This window comes from Mugil cephalus, chromosome 13, assembly GCF_022458985.1.
Source record: "Mugil cephalus isolate CIBA_MC_2020 chromosome 13, CIBA_Mcephalus_1.1, whole genome shotgun sequence".
NCBI classification, from domain to species: Eukaryota; Metazoa; Chordata; class Actinopteri; order Mugiliformes; family Mugilidae; genus Mugil; species Mugil cephalus.
Genome location: NC_061782.1, coordinates 22931283 through 22946840, shown reverse-complemented (window position 1 = coordinate 22946840; position 15558 = coordinate 22931283). Strand labels below are relative to the sequence as shown.

The 15558-nt window shown below is 40.5% G+C and overlaps 2 protein-coding genes across 3 annotated transcripts; both read right to left on the bottom strand.

The window, feature by feature from the left end:
• Positions 1–676: 676 nt before the first annotated feature.
• On the bottom strand, positions 677–6544 carry crls1 (cardiolipin synthase 1). The gene is made up of 7 exons (XM_047603940.1): positions 5972–6544; positions 5208–5345; positions 4698–4827; positions 4491–4576; positions 4091–4159; positions 2877–2968; positions 677–1225 (listed from the first exon to the last, which is right to left on the bottom strand). The coding sequence occupies exons 1-7, from the start codon at positions 6401–6403 to the stop codon at positions 1132–1134; spliced, it is 1041 nt and encodes a 346-aa protein (XP_047459896.1). The 5' UTR covers positions 6404–6544; the 3' UTR covers positions 677–1131.
• Positions 6545–6799: 255 nt separating this feature from the next.
• mcm8 (minichromosome maintenance 8 homologous recombination repair factor) lies at positions 6800–15313 on the bottom strand. 2 transcript variants are annotated; one of them, XM_047602307.1, is made up of 20 exons: positions 14867–15313; positions 14637–14702; positions 13431–13513; positions 13130–13279; positions 12496–12593; positions 12114–12398; positions 11486–11631; positions 11197–11271; positions 10980–11118; positions 10688–10718; positions 10393–10530; positions 10163–10223; positions 9988–10068; positions 9543–9738; positions 8756–8969; positions 8462–8671; positions 8299–8375; positions 7845–8034; positions 7396–7523; positions 6800–7304 (listed from the first exon to the last, which is right to left on the bottom strand). In XM_047602307.1, exons 1-19 carry the CDS (start codon positions 15171–15173, stop codon positions 7431–7433), a joined length of 2640 nt encoding a protein of 879 aa, XP_047458263.1. In that variant the 5' UTR covers positions 15174–15313; the 3' UTR covers positions 6800–7304; positions 7396–7430. The 2 variants fall into 2 exon arrangements, with proteins under 2 accessions (XP_047458263.1, XP_047458262.1); XM_047602306.1 differs by having other exon boundaries at positions 6800–7523.
• Positions 15314–15558: the final 245 nt, after the last annotated feature.

Here is a 15558-nt window from a genome sequence, read left to right as displayed (position 1 = left end):
GTTAAACAATGTTGAGCTGCAGCTGATGTTCTCCCCGGGCCTTCGTGTAACCTTTGGCTTATTGGGCATCTATTGGATTTGTGTGTCCTATATTGTTATACAATGTATGATGACAATAAAAGGCATTCTACTCTATTCTACTGATCCTGAGACTGGAAGAACCTAAAAAGAGGATAGGACCTGCTTTGGTTCTTTTAATGATCCTAAGAGCGAGAAAAGGAAATGTGCAGCAATACACATTTCATTCACAAGAGGGCTGATGACATGACAATTAAAATAACAGAAATTAAAAAATCCCAGTGTGCAACTAATTTTTCCCCCCCGCACTTGTTAATCTGCTGCTTATTTTTTTTTCTTAAACTAAGCATGAGAAATTGAAGTTGGCATTTAATAACACAGGCATAATTTACAGTCATACAAATAGGATTTCTGATATGAATACAGACGTTAATAGACTGACACCACTTTATTTAATAAGGAGATTAACCTGTAGCTCTGGGATTAGGATTACGTTTCTGAAGATCGGGTCCTGTGTAGCCCTGCCAAGCTGTCATCTCCTTTTATACGCATTTTTAATCCCCTGATCGCTGGTTTCAAATTTATCAGCTGTCCGATAAGATTAACATCTGTTTCTTGCCTGAAGGGAAAAAAATAAATAAAAATCATTGACACGCAGTCAGACCAAAGCAGACTTACTTTTTTAATCAAATCATTGACTTACAAAACTGACAATCATGTGACAATGATCTGAGACATTGCAACTCCGTGATTGATTGAACCAAAAAACAAAAGAAGCAGCTCTTGGCGTATAACCTGACGTAAATCTGATGTGTATGTTTCAGGGAGTGGGTGGATGCTCTATATTTGTGTTTGCTGTTTTTATCTGTCTCCAGTCCAGTCTGGTAGAGCTGCTGTTAGGCATTTCCACAGAGTTGCAGTAAACCATCTGCGGCCTCAGTTGGTCTCCGCATGTCATTGCCATGGCGACTCATACATGGTTGTCACAACTACTTGGTTTCAGAGCTCCTGGCGACTGTCCGTCTGTCCTTCTCTTGCCACAGCTAATCAGTGTCTCTGCAGCGCCTGTTTCCTGCTTTTGTTCTGCTCTCGGTGTGTCTCCAGGTGTGGTTATCATGGTGATTTGGTGTTTAACACCCGGACAGTCTTGCGGCCATAATGCCAGTAGCTATATCCTGACGCGGCCGTAGTCACTGCTGTTACATACCTGTAATACAATAAGTGATATACGCCAATCAGGTAAAACATTATGACCACCTTCCTAATATTTTCCAGGTCTCCCTCGTGTCTCCATGACATTGTGACTCATCAGAAAATGGACATGGGTCTTCTGAGGGTGTCCTGTGGTGTCTGGTAACAGGAACTTGTTAGTAGGGGCCTTTGGGTCCTATGGGTTTAGTGGAGGGGCCTCTATGGATCATCCCACAGATACTGTGTCTGTGTGTGTGTGTGTGTCAGGCTGCATCCTGCTGGGGGTGTCTGCTGCCATCAAGGAGTGTCAATGCTATGGAGTGGGGGTGTCTGGTCTGGTCTAGGTGTGTGATACATGTCTAAGTAACATCCAGATAAATGAATGAATGCCAGGTCCAAAAGTTTCCCACAAAACACTGAATTATCACAAGAGGATTAATGTTATTTACTCCTCCTGTCAGTGGTTTTAATGTTGTAGCTGATTGGTATACAGTAATTCATTTTAATTAGTTTCATTCAGGGTGTCTGACCCTCAAACAATTTAGCTCTGAATGCTATATGCTAATCCCAATCCAGTTTTAGGAAACTCTTTTTGAAGTGGTAGTATCAGGAACAACAACAAAATTCACAATTTCAAGAACTTTTAACTACTATACACTAAAAATTTAACTTCATATTAAAATGGCAATGTTTAATTACTAACTTATTATTAATTGATAACTCAATTTACTATGTGTAGATCTAAACTCAGGCCAGCGGATCACGGGGTCTGAGCAGCCCGTCACGCTTGGACAGTTAAACCTTGCGCTGAAGGAGAAGCCACAGCAGAGCAGATCCTCTCTGACCCAGTCACCTCAGCTACAGACTGTTTACACTGCTGGCGTCTGACAGGTGGTTCTGGAGCACCAAGACTCCAGCCAGCTGGTTCACAGACACATTTTACCCACAAGCCATCAGGCTGAACTACCTCACACACAAACACAACATAAACTTTATGCATTTTTCTGCTTTTATTATGTTATTCATTTAGTTCTATTCTATAGGTTTTATTCTATTGTGTTATATATACCAGTACTTTGTTATTTACTCCACTTAGTTTCTGCAAACTTGAGTTGGCACCAAGTACAATATTTGAATTACTGGTGATGATGCTGCATTGTTTAATAGTATATGACAATAAAGAGACTTTCAGTTTAAATGTATTTATATACATGTATGAAATAATAGAATTAAGTAATTATAATTGAAAACTAAAACAAGTACGACTGTCATAAACATGTGCGCTCAAAATTGTGCCAATTGCCATAAACCTGTAGTAATATTTTTAAGGACTTAAATGAAAAAGACAGACCCCTGACACGGTGTCAGTCAGTTCATTAGTCAGCTGAAGGAGATGTGTATAATAATAGAGGTTAAATATTTGTCCTGAATCCGTTTTCTATTCCAACTCACTCTGAGGTGTAGCCTGAAATGAGTCAGCACACTTGACCTGAACACTCTGCTGGAACAAACAGCATTTATGTGCTTGACTGAGATGAAACCATCTGCATTTCTTTTTTTTGTTGTTGACGTTGTTATTAGAACCACTAGACTGGAAAGAAAAGGCCATTATGGATATTAAGGTCAAGTGGATGAGACCTGTGTTTGTGTGTTGGGTTGGGCTTTACCATAAGCACTGCAGCAGGACGCTGTCTGTGTACTGGAAGACTGGAGCAGCCAGAGACGCTGCCACCAGACACAGCTGGATGGCTGTGTTCACCTTGGAGAAAAATAAATAAAACATTATGAATGTATAAATACCTTTTAGACACATATACTTATTTTTTAACAGATAAAATCAATTCGACTGCATCCTATATAGAGAAAACAAAGAGGAAATACTGAAATAAAAATAGTCAGAATAACTTCACAGCAACAAGGCTGTGTTTTAGCTAAACTTATAAAAGTTATTCTTTCACCTCTTTGAAAATGGCTCACTAAATGATCAGCATGTTAGGAAATCCATTTTGGTTTTTGCACCCTTGTTAAATATGCTTGAGACTACATTACCATCCACATGGTAATTCATTTGTTGGCACATCGTTTGTTCAAATTTATGCATGGAAAAAATGGAATTTGCTTAATTAATACGCAAGTTATAAACCAATGCACAACGGATAAATAAACAACTTGAGAAATGACGGGCAGGTGCGTCAAATTATGTAAAAACCAGTGAGAGGAAGCTGGGATCAAATAGGTGTTAATGGACTGCAGACTTGTGCTTATAAGGTAGTAGACACCATTTTTAGATATGAATACAGAACCATTTCAAAACATGAAGTTCTACCTAAAAATACTCTTCTACTAAAGTTTACATTTAAGTTTGTCTTAATGAGGAAAGACGTTTTTACAATGTTGTCATTAATTAGCAAAGTGAGTATTAAGAATGATTTCACTTCACTACTTCTAACTGTAAATAAAGCTGTGTTATGCAACTGCATCTTACAGGTTTCTTACACCCACTTGTCGCCGAGTGTTCATGGGAATCTATGTAGTTTAGTTCTATAGGTCTGTATGGTTCAGAAACTGATCAAACTGTTTGCAACTTGTTCATTTATTGGAGGGCAGCTCTGCCATGCTAGTCACTATAGCATCTGTTTTAGGGAGTCTCAAAACCAAAGGAACGAGAACGTCACTCGTCGAGTTGTTGCCGTCTTTCTCACTTAAACTCAGTTATGGTACAATTTTCTAGGCGTGAGAGAGACTCCATTAAATCCTGTACATCCTTCATTCATTAATCAAACACTGTAAGACCTCTTCTTCATCTCCAAATAGTGTTGTGATGTACAAAATGCTCAAAGCCAACAGCGTGGGTGACAGAGTGGGTGGTTGTGTGTCTCACCTTGCTGAAGAGTGTAGGCTGGAGTTGTGCTGTGGTATAGCAGGGATTAAAAAACTTACTAAGGGTCACCTACAGGAAAAAAGAGAGAGGAAAGTACATCCAAAATGATTCTAAAGTATAGTAGCCTCAGTAATGCAAAGTACCTTAAAGATGTCGTTAGTAGTGCAATTTTAAACAACTGTTGCTCATTAAAATGCAATAACACGTAGAGTATAGTGCATGTGCCTCCTTGTGGAGTAGAAACATATCAGGGACTCATTCATAAAATGCACAAATTTGCTAGTTGAGAACTTCAAAATCTCCCCAGAGTTGCTTTAATAGCCATTCAGGAATATTTTTGTACAAAATACCAAAGTCTAACTTTGTGCAAGTGCATGAAGTTAACTGTAATGCGTCTCACCGGTGGAGGTACGGTCTTATATCTAACCCAGAAGACAGCAGCTATCAAACCAACATCTCTGAAAATAACCAGGGCCGTCAGTGGAGCTGAAACAGAAGAAAACACAGTTCATAATTTAGTTTGATTGTTAATAATACCTCTAAAAGTCTTGCAGCTACTTAATGGCTCTTGATTTGGCAATGGATTAGAGGGCAGGAAGTCTTATACCTGGTATCAGTTCTGCATAGGTGAGACTGAGATATAAAACACTGATGAGAATCTTGTCGGCTAACGGGTCAAGAGCGCTGCCCAACGCCGACTTCTGAGTGGGCCATGTCCTGGCGATGTAACCATCCAACTGACAAGCATTAAAAAAACAAAAAATTAGCAAGTGCCTTTAAAACGTCCAAACAGGTAACTTCAGTGTATTAAAAGTTTTAAAATTAGGTAATGTATGTTAATATTGTTTCAAGTTTCATATCAGGCTCCATGCAGATCTGTAGAAAATAAAAAAAGACTTAATGTGTATTTATGTCTAATCCCTGACTGGAAATGCATCAAGGAAAATATTTCAATAGCTAATCCTTTATAAATTCCTTAGTTCCCACATGTTAAACGTCCAGAAGGATCTTAACAAGGAGAAACTAAACCAAATTCAGAGCAACAGTATTTCTGTACAGGTATGTAGTTTCACACAGCAAACAAATGTTTTAGTAGGAGTGTCTGTAAGTGCATTACCAGGTCAGTAGCTCCTGCCAGAGTAAAGAGAACCAGGCTGAGGTGAAAGTGCTGCTGTATGATCAGGTGACCCAGGAAAGGCGCCAGCAAAATCCTACTCACACACAACAGGTTGGGGATTGTCCACGGATTTTCGTACTGCAACAAGAACAGATCAGACACGTGAATAAAACCTATAGGTTGGAAAATCCAACGTACATTGATGCACACTGTCAGATACATCAGCCTAAACCCTTTCTAGCAACACACGTGAATTATATATCTGTTAATTGATTCTGATTTCATTAAATTTGTGGGCTAAAGTGAACTGGCAAACCTTAAACAGACACCTTCATCTTCAGCACATTTCCAGTTTTGCTCTGCACCTCTTGCCTCGTTGACAGCTCATTAAAACGTGTATTTATGCTTATTTTCTCAATGCATGCATTCTTAAGTTGCATTGTTTCCTGTAGTAATAAATCATTACTCTCATTAGCGCCTCTGCTGCTTCACTGCACACTATCTTTATCTCATTAATTCACTTATTATAATAATATTAATAGTTAATTGTTACACATTTGGTATTCAAAGCTTGTTGCCACTATGATGTCACCTTTGTTCATTTTTAACTTATCAGCGTGTTTAATCATCAACAACTCTTACAGATAACTAAAGCTGTTTGATAGCACAGTCTAATAAACTAACCCCGCCCTCCACCGGTCACCTCATACAGGTGTACTGGTTTTCTTCCCCTCTAGTTTGTGTCAGCCCTAATCAGCACCCACCAGTTCTTTGAACTTGAACAGGCCGTGTCCCGGTACTGCGCCTTCACCTCCGTCCGCTGCCGGTGGCTTGTCCGAAGCCTCCTCACTCTTTCCGCTGCACAGCCCCCGTGCCTTGGGTGACAGCAGTGACCGGAAACTGACCGCCGACCTCTCGTGACCTCCCCGGTAGAGCAGCTCGCTTCCTCGTTTGTCCCATGGGCTCTGCTTCGTCTGCTGGAGGAGCCCCCTCCAGGACGCGAGGCGACCGTCGTTCCACTTGAGTCCCACCTGAGACAGGTTTAACCTAGCACCCTCCGTGACAGGTGTGTGTCTGAGCCGCCATGATGCAGGCTCGAGCCAACACACACCGACGCACCGCGCGGACCCTCCCCAGCGAGCGTTTATTGAGCTGCGGCACAACAGTGAGGAAACCCTCCCAAAACACACCATCATCTTCGCGAGCCGAGCCTTACTGGTCTCCGGGTCTGCTGCTGGCCGTCCGGACGTTCATGATGAAGTTACCGATTGTAACGGTCAGAGACGATGGAATCTCAGCTCGAGCCAGCAGGCCGCCATGTTGCCGTAAACCGATACGACACTCAATGTCGTAAATCTGTCTTTCCTAAAGTGGTTTTATTTTGAAGGCTCTTTAAATTAGAACTTAAATGTATCTAATAATATTAAAAATTGAAATACTGAAAAAGAAAAAAGAGCACCCGATGATTAAATAATAATAATAATAATAATAATAATAATTTATTGTAGTGGTGTGTATTTCAAATTAAAAGCATGGTCATTCCAAAATGAATCATGAGACATAGTGTAAAAAACAAAACCAACTAAACATTATTTTCAGGAAAATAAAATGATTTATTAACTGAACATTAATAATAATAAAGTGCACAATATACGATACTATTAAGAAACAATAGATGAAACAAAAAAATTAGAAAGCTTTAATAAAGTCAAATACTATACATGTACATCCATTTAAATATCATCATACTGCCACTCAAACAATACTTAGCCATGTAAAACAAAATATGTTATGTATACAAAAACAAGACAAACATTATGTGTATGTGTTTATCTGGTGAACCAATGTCAACCAAGATATTGTTTTAAATTGTGACATATATATTTTGTTATATATATATGATTGTTGTAGAAGTAAGGCACTAAATGACATATTCTTGAGGTCAATTCCTCTTTTTTGCAGGGAGTCTGTACCTCTTCAGGAAGTTTGTGGCAGATGTAACAATCTGCAGAGATGCTCACAATGAGATGTCAGAAGTTTGATGACCTGCCCTATCTTTGTCTGTTGTGGTCACTGTAGCTTCTTCAAAGGTAGACACTGTGGTGATAGAAGTGCTGTATCATTGGATTACCATCCATTTTTTGTTTATTTTACAGAGTTAAGTGGTCACTTCATCCTGTACGCTGACCTTGTTGTGAAGTCTGTGTATTCTGAAATGAGTTGTTAGACTGTCTGCAGCTGGTACAGCTTGGGGCCTTTCTTCAGCAGGAATCCTTGTTCATTCAGGGAACTCAAGAGACCTTCAAAATCCATCACCTGCAAAGAATTAACTAAGTAAATATCCAGTATGCATTTTTATGACAGTGTAAACACTGTATCAAATATTCAGGCTCATGCTCCGTAAAGTGTCTTCAGACAATTTTGGTGCTCAGATAAATGATCTGTTTTTGATATTTCATCTTTTCACCAAATGATCCTCCACTTGATTTTATGTTTTAAGACGTGTCTAGTGATGCACCATTTGTGTACTACCGTACCTCTACCACTTCCTTAAAATATTTTATTTTATTATATTGTGTCCAATTTCCCACATGTTGAGTAAAGAGCGTTTTGTGTAATGCATGCCACTGCTTTCACCTTGATGTTCTGTCTGTCAGCCACAGATCGAAGCGTCTGAATGTCAAACTGTTTCTGACTCGTCCTCTGAGCGTGCAAGTGCAGTGCGTTGACCAGTCGCTTTGCAGCACTGCGCTGACTCATGCCAGAACCAAGCTGAGACCGCTCAAAGTCCAGATTGCCCAGACCATCTGAATATGTGTCAGCCAGACTGCAACAACATAAACAGAGGGAGGAATTCACATCACAGGATAGCACGTTGTAATCCAGGCCTGCACAATTAATTTTACATATTATTTTACAGAGAAACCAACGAGGCTCTGGAAATGAGCTTGACATAATTAGTTTTCACCAACTCGATAGTGGGATACAGACAAGTAAATGCACATGCAAAAGATTTGAGCTAATTATGTTTACAATTTTTATTTCTGCAAATCCCACTCACTTACGCACACACTGAAACCTGCAGCATTACCTGTGTTTCATGATATCCACCACATCCTCAGCATCACTCTTAGTCGCTGTTTCTCTAAGTTCCAACTTGGCTCTTGCCTACACAAAATCATACAGTCAGCAACCTGGGAATTATATCTTAGGTATTCAGCCATCACATGTTGCCAGGTGTACTGGGTGAATACCTCAGTTAGTCTAATTAAAGACTCCAGCTGTCGTGTGGTGATGGGCGTGGAATCAGCAGAGTGTGCCTGAGACCTCAGTGACAGATAGAAGTCCTGAAGTGTTTGTGCTGCTTCGGGAGAGAGCGAGGGATGAACATACTGACGAGCGTAGCTGACGTATTTCCTTAACAAGCATGCTGGAATGGGGTCCACAGTTTCTCCTGCAGCGATCTTGAAATATATGCACATATAAGCAAATTAGTTTGGAGATGAAATTTCACTCTGGTGAGCTGAGTGTGGACTGCACATTTCTACCTGTAAGCGTTCGGACAGCGGCATGGATGAGTGCTGTAGTAGAATAGATGTTTCTAATTCACTATTAGTCCTGGTTACTATGGCGCTGCTGGTACTGCCTCTTCCTGCCCTGTTGGCCATGACGTGCTCTGACAGACGGCGGTCATTTGACTCATCTGGGATGTCGAGGAGGAGGAAGACCACATCAAAGCGAGAGAGGAGAGCAGAGCCCATTCTTTAGACAAAAAAATGTACAAATAAATATACAAGTCAAATACTTGTGTATTTACTAGGGATGTAAGATTTTTTTAACAGAATGAGCTTGCAGACAAATTATGACTGAAAAAGTTTCCTTTAATCATCTCAGACAAAAAACACATTTCTGAGATACAATGTTACTTTAAAACACAAACTATGCAATAGATGCATATTAAAAAACACATATTTAGATATATGAAAACTACAAGTTATATTTTCTCTTTAATGAATTAGAGAGAATCCCTTTTTATTTCTCTGAGGTAGCGCTAACTGTGCATTACAACGCAGATGTCCTCTTCTTAAAAGTGCAAATGAAATTATATTTCTTCTTAACAAAAACAAATAAAAAACTGAACTCAAACATGTGAACTCAAAACTAGATTACGCCCTCTGCTGTTTAAAAAGGGCATCGCAATTCATTTTTCATCTCGGCTGATTTGAATCTCACACATTTGCATCGACTTTTAATTGTCTTGTGATGTATTGTTACATCCTTGATATTTACATTTTAATATTGTCTAGTTGCTACTAGTTGCTGCTACAAACTTACTTTAGATTTTCAGAGACAGTCTTTCCTCTGTTGTAATGTCCTCCGATGGGGTTTGCGGCAGCCACAACTGACGTTCTGGTAGGCAGAGAGGAAACTATACCAGCCTTAGCCAGACTGACAGACTGCTGCTCCATGGCTTCTAACAGAGCCTGCTGCTGGTGACCCAGCTTATCAAACTCATCGATGCAACACAAGCCTAAAGACAAAAGACAAGCTAAAAGAACAAGCAAAGGTTCTGCCTGTTTCTCTAGTTTTACTTTTTTTTTTTATTCCTGTACTAGCTGACAAGTTTAGGACTCATTTTTGAGGTTATGTATCTCAAAAAACAAAAATGTTAATACTTTATCAAGTGCTTTTTAACAGTAAGATCAAAGTTCTCTAAACTTCCAATATAAATGATAATATGTGATAAATAAATAATGCCAACATTTCGTCTGTTTCCTACCTTGGTCAGACAGCACCAAGGCGCCGGCTTCCAGAGCATAATCCCCTGTTCCTCCGTCTCGGGATAAACTCACCGTTAGTCCTAAAGACATAAACTATAAATATTATCACCAGATTATATTTGAACGGAAGTAAATAATTATGTATGCAATAGTTTGCTATTTTGAGACATTTACCTGTGGTGCTGGTGCTATTACCACAAACATAGATTCCCCTCGGAGCCACATTACACACTGCCTGCACAGAGAGAAACACAAACACACTAGTTTAACTTTACATTAGCAGTGAAACCGACGTCACACTGCAGTTTCAAGAAGTATGCATACATTAAAGCCTGAGTTTATAAGTCACAAAACAGCATTAATGACAGTAAGTATAATAATCACAGCTTCATCTTCCGTGTTACCTGTAACATCTGACTCTTTCCCAGTCCGGGGTCTCCCACTATCAGGATGTGTGGGTCTCCCCTCACTGGGACGCTGTTCTTGTCAGTGCGTTTCTGTTGGCCTCCAAACAACGCCAACGCAAGGGCAGCTTTCACCAGCTAGAGATGCACAAAAATACAGGATGTTAAACTATGCTTTTACATCACAAATGAAATAATGACTTTGAAGCTGGTAAGAAAGGCAAGTTAAACAAACCCCACTCTGTTATACAAATATTGTTGGTGTTCTAAGTCTTGTTAAAAGAGCCAAACTCACCAGATGGCCGTAGATGACAGGACACAATGAGCTGAAAGAGGTGAAGAATGTGGACTCACTGAGTAATATTGACATGAGACAGCATCATGCTGTCATGCTCCCGTTGTGCAGTAAAAACAAATTAAGACAATTAACTAAGCTGTACTTTATCAGTCTCAAGTATATTTATATAAACTGTAGCACTCATAGAAAATAAATTTTAGCTTTAGCTTTAGCTTTAATTCAAACTTGAATTAAATTGACTTGTACCCTATTGGGGTGTTATATGTGATGCAGGTTGTGGCTGACTCACTGTACTATAAGTCGCAGGAGGTCAGGCTGTGACTGGATCTCTTGGATGGCGTACAGCTCCTTCAGACTGAACTCCTCCCCTCCCGACCGATCTTCAACAGACCCTCTTGACCCTTGACCTCCCAACTTGGACTGATGGCCTGAAACGTTTAAAGGAAAAAGCTCTTCATTTAACCGTTAATGAGAAATCTATCATGTCTAGACCCACAAGATGATACCTTTGGTGTTGCTGACTGAAGTGGCTTCAATGTAGAGGAGAAACATACACTGATCCTTATTTCCTCTGGAGGTACCTGCACACAAAAAGGATGCAGTAATATTAAGAATTTTGTGTGTTTGTGTTGTAACCATTGACCTACTAACAATGTCAGAGTGCAAATGTGCTGTTACTGTCAATCACAAAGAGCCTGGTGGAGTAACTGTTAGTACTCTTTAATCAAGGGTATTTCTTCCAGGATGTTTCCACCTTAATGTGACAGAGAGAAATGTGAACGTGTGTGTTTGTACCGTCGTTGATGACTCTAACTATCCCAGTCACAGTAACAGTATCTCCAGGAACGCAGCTGTCACAGAGGTCAGAGGTCAGGTGACACTCCACAGTGCGTGGGATTCGTCCGGTCTCCCTCTGCTCTCCGCCCATCAACTCCTGCACCCTGTAGTAGCACAACAACAGATATATGCACAAATGAAAACTACTTAAACTGAAGAAACATGTGATTCCTATTATAAATGGAAGCAACAAAAAACTTAAAGAGATTAACTGGTGCAACAGCAATGAGGATCAGGATAATTCAAATCATAAAGGGGTCAGATATGGAGATGAACTGACAGTGGGGTCTCTCTGTACATCTGACATGAGCTTACAATGGATTTTCTAAACAACTCCAGCATAGAGACGCACATGGTGGAAGAAATCACACACCCAAAATCTACAAACTCCCAAATCCATCCAGCATACAGAGGAAGCCCCAACTTTACATACAACGAGTCCCCATGTGCAGTCGCTACCGCTGATAGTTGTATTAAGTTAAACACATAAGGTAGTTACATTATTCCTCGGCTATTAACTACAGCAGGATGTTAGCTAGTCACATTTTACCACTGTTTCACACGCATAAGCACAGGATATACTCACTTGATGATCTGCCAGTCTACAGTGTGTGTAAGAGGGGAACTGGGAATGGGAATGAATGAGCGACTGCGACATCCAGCTTGAATACACTTGGTAGGTGTGGTGTATTTCCCATGCTGCAGTGGCAGAGACAGTACGTGCGAGCAGGTCTGGCACCTGAAGGCCATCCTGGTACATTGCGGTCTGATATTGCTCACTCTGACCACTGTTCCCTTGATGCAAACCAGCCGCCCGAACACACTGGCACGCAACGTCCTCAGCGGGGTCAAAGGCTCGTAGTTATACAACCTGCCAGAGATTTACACAAATAAAGTCATGTTCATTCATGAAGGTAGTTGTACAGGTGTGCAGGAAGCACTTTGTTATGCCCCACCATGTGCATTACCTCGCACTAATATGAGGAAAATTGATGATTGGTGTGGCGACAGGGAGCTCTTCCTCTTGCAGCTCAGCAGCTTGTTTCTCCAAATCTACAGTCAACACCTGAATCACACACACATGTTTCAGTGTTTTACATGTTTTCAGGTACTTGATTTCTCAGTCCATACTTAGTCTCTTTAATAAAGTCACACTTGGATCTACAGACAGTTGCTAAATATTCTGCACTAAATTGTGTTACAATCTTCAGTTTATGTTGAAACAGCATCAGAAAGGTGGTGATTCCACTGGATTATCATTATGGAGGATGAAGTTTATGGTGTTGTTGAATTGGATTGAATCAAACACTTCAGTGTTTCTGTTATTTAGCCTCACGTACTGACTAAAATGAGGTTAAATTAACAGGAGCATGTGTCAGTAGAACGCAACACAATTCAATACCATTATAAACCACAGGCTCCGCATTGAAAACACAGTTGAAGCCACAGCTCTCTCTCAGATATTTGAAAGAAATGCTGAATACCATTAACTTTGTGAAGCATATCTTTAACTGAAGACTGTTTTTTTAAACATCAAGTTATTAAAAGGCCTACGAGTATGCAATACAATCTGGAGTTTTGCATTGCACAATCTGTGTGTACCTGGTGAATGGCCACTCCCAAACAGTTGAGCATCACCTCTGGCTGTTCCCTCAGTTCAGTGATAATGTTAGGAAGTGAACCACACACAGTTCTGTCTCCAGTTAAATCTGCATAATCCACAAGGACACTGCCCTGGCGCTCAATCTCATCCTGTACACAAAAACACAAGGAAAAATCACGGTCAATATTTTCTGTTTTTTTTTTTTTCTCTAACCAAAATATGCACAGCAAACAGACGCACTACTCCATGTGAAAAGGTGATCGTTTCTGCACGAAAAAAGATACGTCTGACATGACTGACCTTGTCGTACAGGTGAATCCTGGAAGTGAAATACTTCTCAAACACTTTGATCTTCTCTACACTAGGTGAGCTCTCTATGAAACCTGCATAACATATACACATCACAGAGACAAATTACACAGTTATATGTGACTGTCTACAGTATGCATTATAATCGTGGATCAAGTGGTGGAAAGAAGTTTTCAGACACCCCATGCATTTATGAAATATTGCATTAAGAATCACTCTTAGGTCTTCAAGTGCAATTTCTTTTAGTACAGTCACAGACAAAGTATTAAACAAATCCCAAAACAGCCATTAAATACTTAAAATTGATTGGTTCCATAAGAATACATAAGAAATGCTGAGTATTGTATCATTTGGTACCACTGATCCAGTGAAGGTCGTGGTTTTTATTAAAAGACACATTTTTCTGTCGCTGTGCTTCATGGCTATGTAAAGCCAGTACATCTGAAAGTTCTTCAGAGACAACAAAAGGAGGAACCTAGAGCAGGAAACACGCCTGAAGACACAGATTCTCAGCCAGAAGGGAAACAGCCAGACCACCAGGAAGTGCAGCTACAGTGCTTCAGCAGTTAGATACACTGCAGCAATACAGACGAACCAACAGCTTGGAAGACAAACAGCAGTGGTCAAACCAAACTGGTGTCCAAGTGTTCCACCTGCACTGTACGTGGTGGACTTTTAGATCATGACTTAAGGCTGTGAAGAAGCCCCTGGTCAGTGAGATACAGAGGTTAGAGGTGCTCCTTTCTGTCGAGGTCCAAACTGGATGTTTCAACAAGATAATGCCCCTTGTCACACATCCAGAGCCAGCAGAACTTGGCTGCATCAGCACAGTATCCAGGTCTTAGAGTGACCAGCTCAATCCCTGGACATGAGCCCCATTGAAAATCTGTGGTGAATTATCAAAAGGTCTGTTTCAAAGTGCAAACCAAATAATTTAGAGGAATTAAAAGTAGTACGTAATTCAAGAAGAATGGGACAAGATTACCCCTCAACAGTGTGAAAGGCTCGTGGGGAACATGCCCATATGGCAGGAGTACTTTTTCTTGTGAACAACAAACAAAATGGCACTAAATTGTATTTGTTTGTGTCCGTCCAATCCAGCCTCACCTTTTGAAACAAACAAAAAATTTCCACAAATGTTTCACGAAGGTGTCCGAAATTTTATTTCCACCACTGTAGATCTGTACATGCACATACCTTCTGTAAAATACAGTGTCCACCCTTTGTACGGACACAACATGTCCAGAGTAGTCTGACAAAGGACTGAAGAGAAATTGAAGCAGTTAGTCGTGACATTTCAGCTCTTCATTTAATGAAAATCGTTCTGTTTGTTAGATAAAATGCTTCATGAACATTAAAATGAGAGAACATATTCTACTAAAGGCCTTTATTTTGAAGGGTAAAATGGAAAACAAAATAAATCTCACCTCTCTGTGTGCCCTGTGTGGATCCTGATTCTCCTCTGCTTCCTCCACCTCTCCACCCTCCTCCTGAACCTCCGCCTCCTCCAGCTGATCCTCCTCTCCATGGTCTACTCCTCCATCCTCCCCCTCCACCTCTCCACCCTCCCCGTCCACCTCTCCATCCTCCCCCGCCTCCTTTCCATCCACCACCCCCGCCCCCGCCTCCTCCTCCTCCTCCTCTTCCTCTCCATCCACCACCACCTCCTCCTCCTCCTCTCCATCCTCTATTCCCACCCTTCCATGAGCCTCTGTTGGAATCGGCTCCACTCATTGCTTTCCTAAAACAAAGACCAATAAGACAGAAACAAAATATATTGGATAGCAAAACTAGTGCAGATTGTACTGCATATCTGTGGTGTAACGTTAATGATTTTTAAAGCTCTCTGTACAGCATGTCTTAAGGCATTACCACTATTCAGAACTCCTATTCAGAAATGGAAATTAGTAGGTTACTGTGATTATTACTTATTAGTGCTTCTATTCAGACGTGTGTTAACGTTTATCCAGAAGACTTGCTAGTTTTGTCTTCCCATCTGCTTAAGGATACACATGACACGAAACAACGGTTACATTTAAAGCACGGATCTGTAATTGTCTCTAAATGTTACAAATAGAACTCACAGACTGTAAAATGTTTTAAACTGTGTTGGTTTCAG

Coding starts and splice junctions, on each gene's coding strand:
- crls1 (XM_047603940.1), bottom strand. CDS start 6,403: ATGATGGTGTGTTTTGGGAGGGTTTCCTCACTGTTGTGCCGCAGCTCA. Junction 2,969..4,090: donor AGCCTACACTCTTCAGCAAG/GTGAGACACACA, acceptor TTTTTCTCCAAG/GTGAACACAGCCATCCAGCT. Junction 1,226..2,876: donor GTCCTGCTGCAGTGCTTATG/GTAAAGCCCAAC, acceptor ATTGTATTACAG/GTATGTAACAGCAGTGACTA.
- mcm8 (XM_047602306.1), bottom strand. CDS start 15,173: ATGAGTGGAGCCGATTCCAACAGAGGCTCATGGAAGGGTGGGAATAGA. Junction 9,739..9,987: donor CTTGGTGCTGTCTGACCAAG/GTAGGAAACAGA, acceptor TTTTGTCTTTAG/GCTTGTGTTGCATCGATGAG. Junction 8,376..8,461: donor CTTTAATTAGACTAACTGAG/GTATTCACCCAG, acceptor GATTTTGTGTAG/GCAAGAGCCAAGTTGGAACT.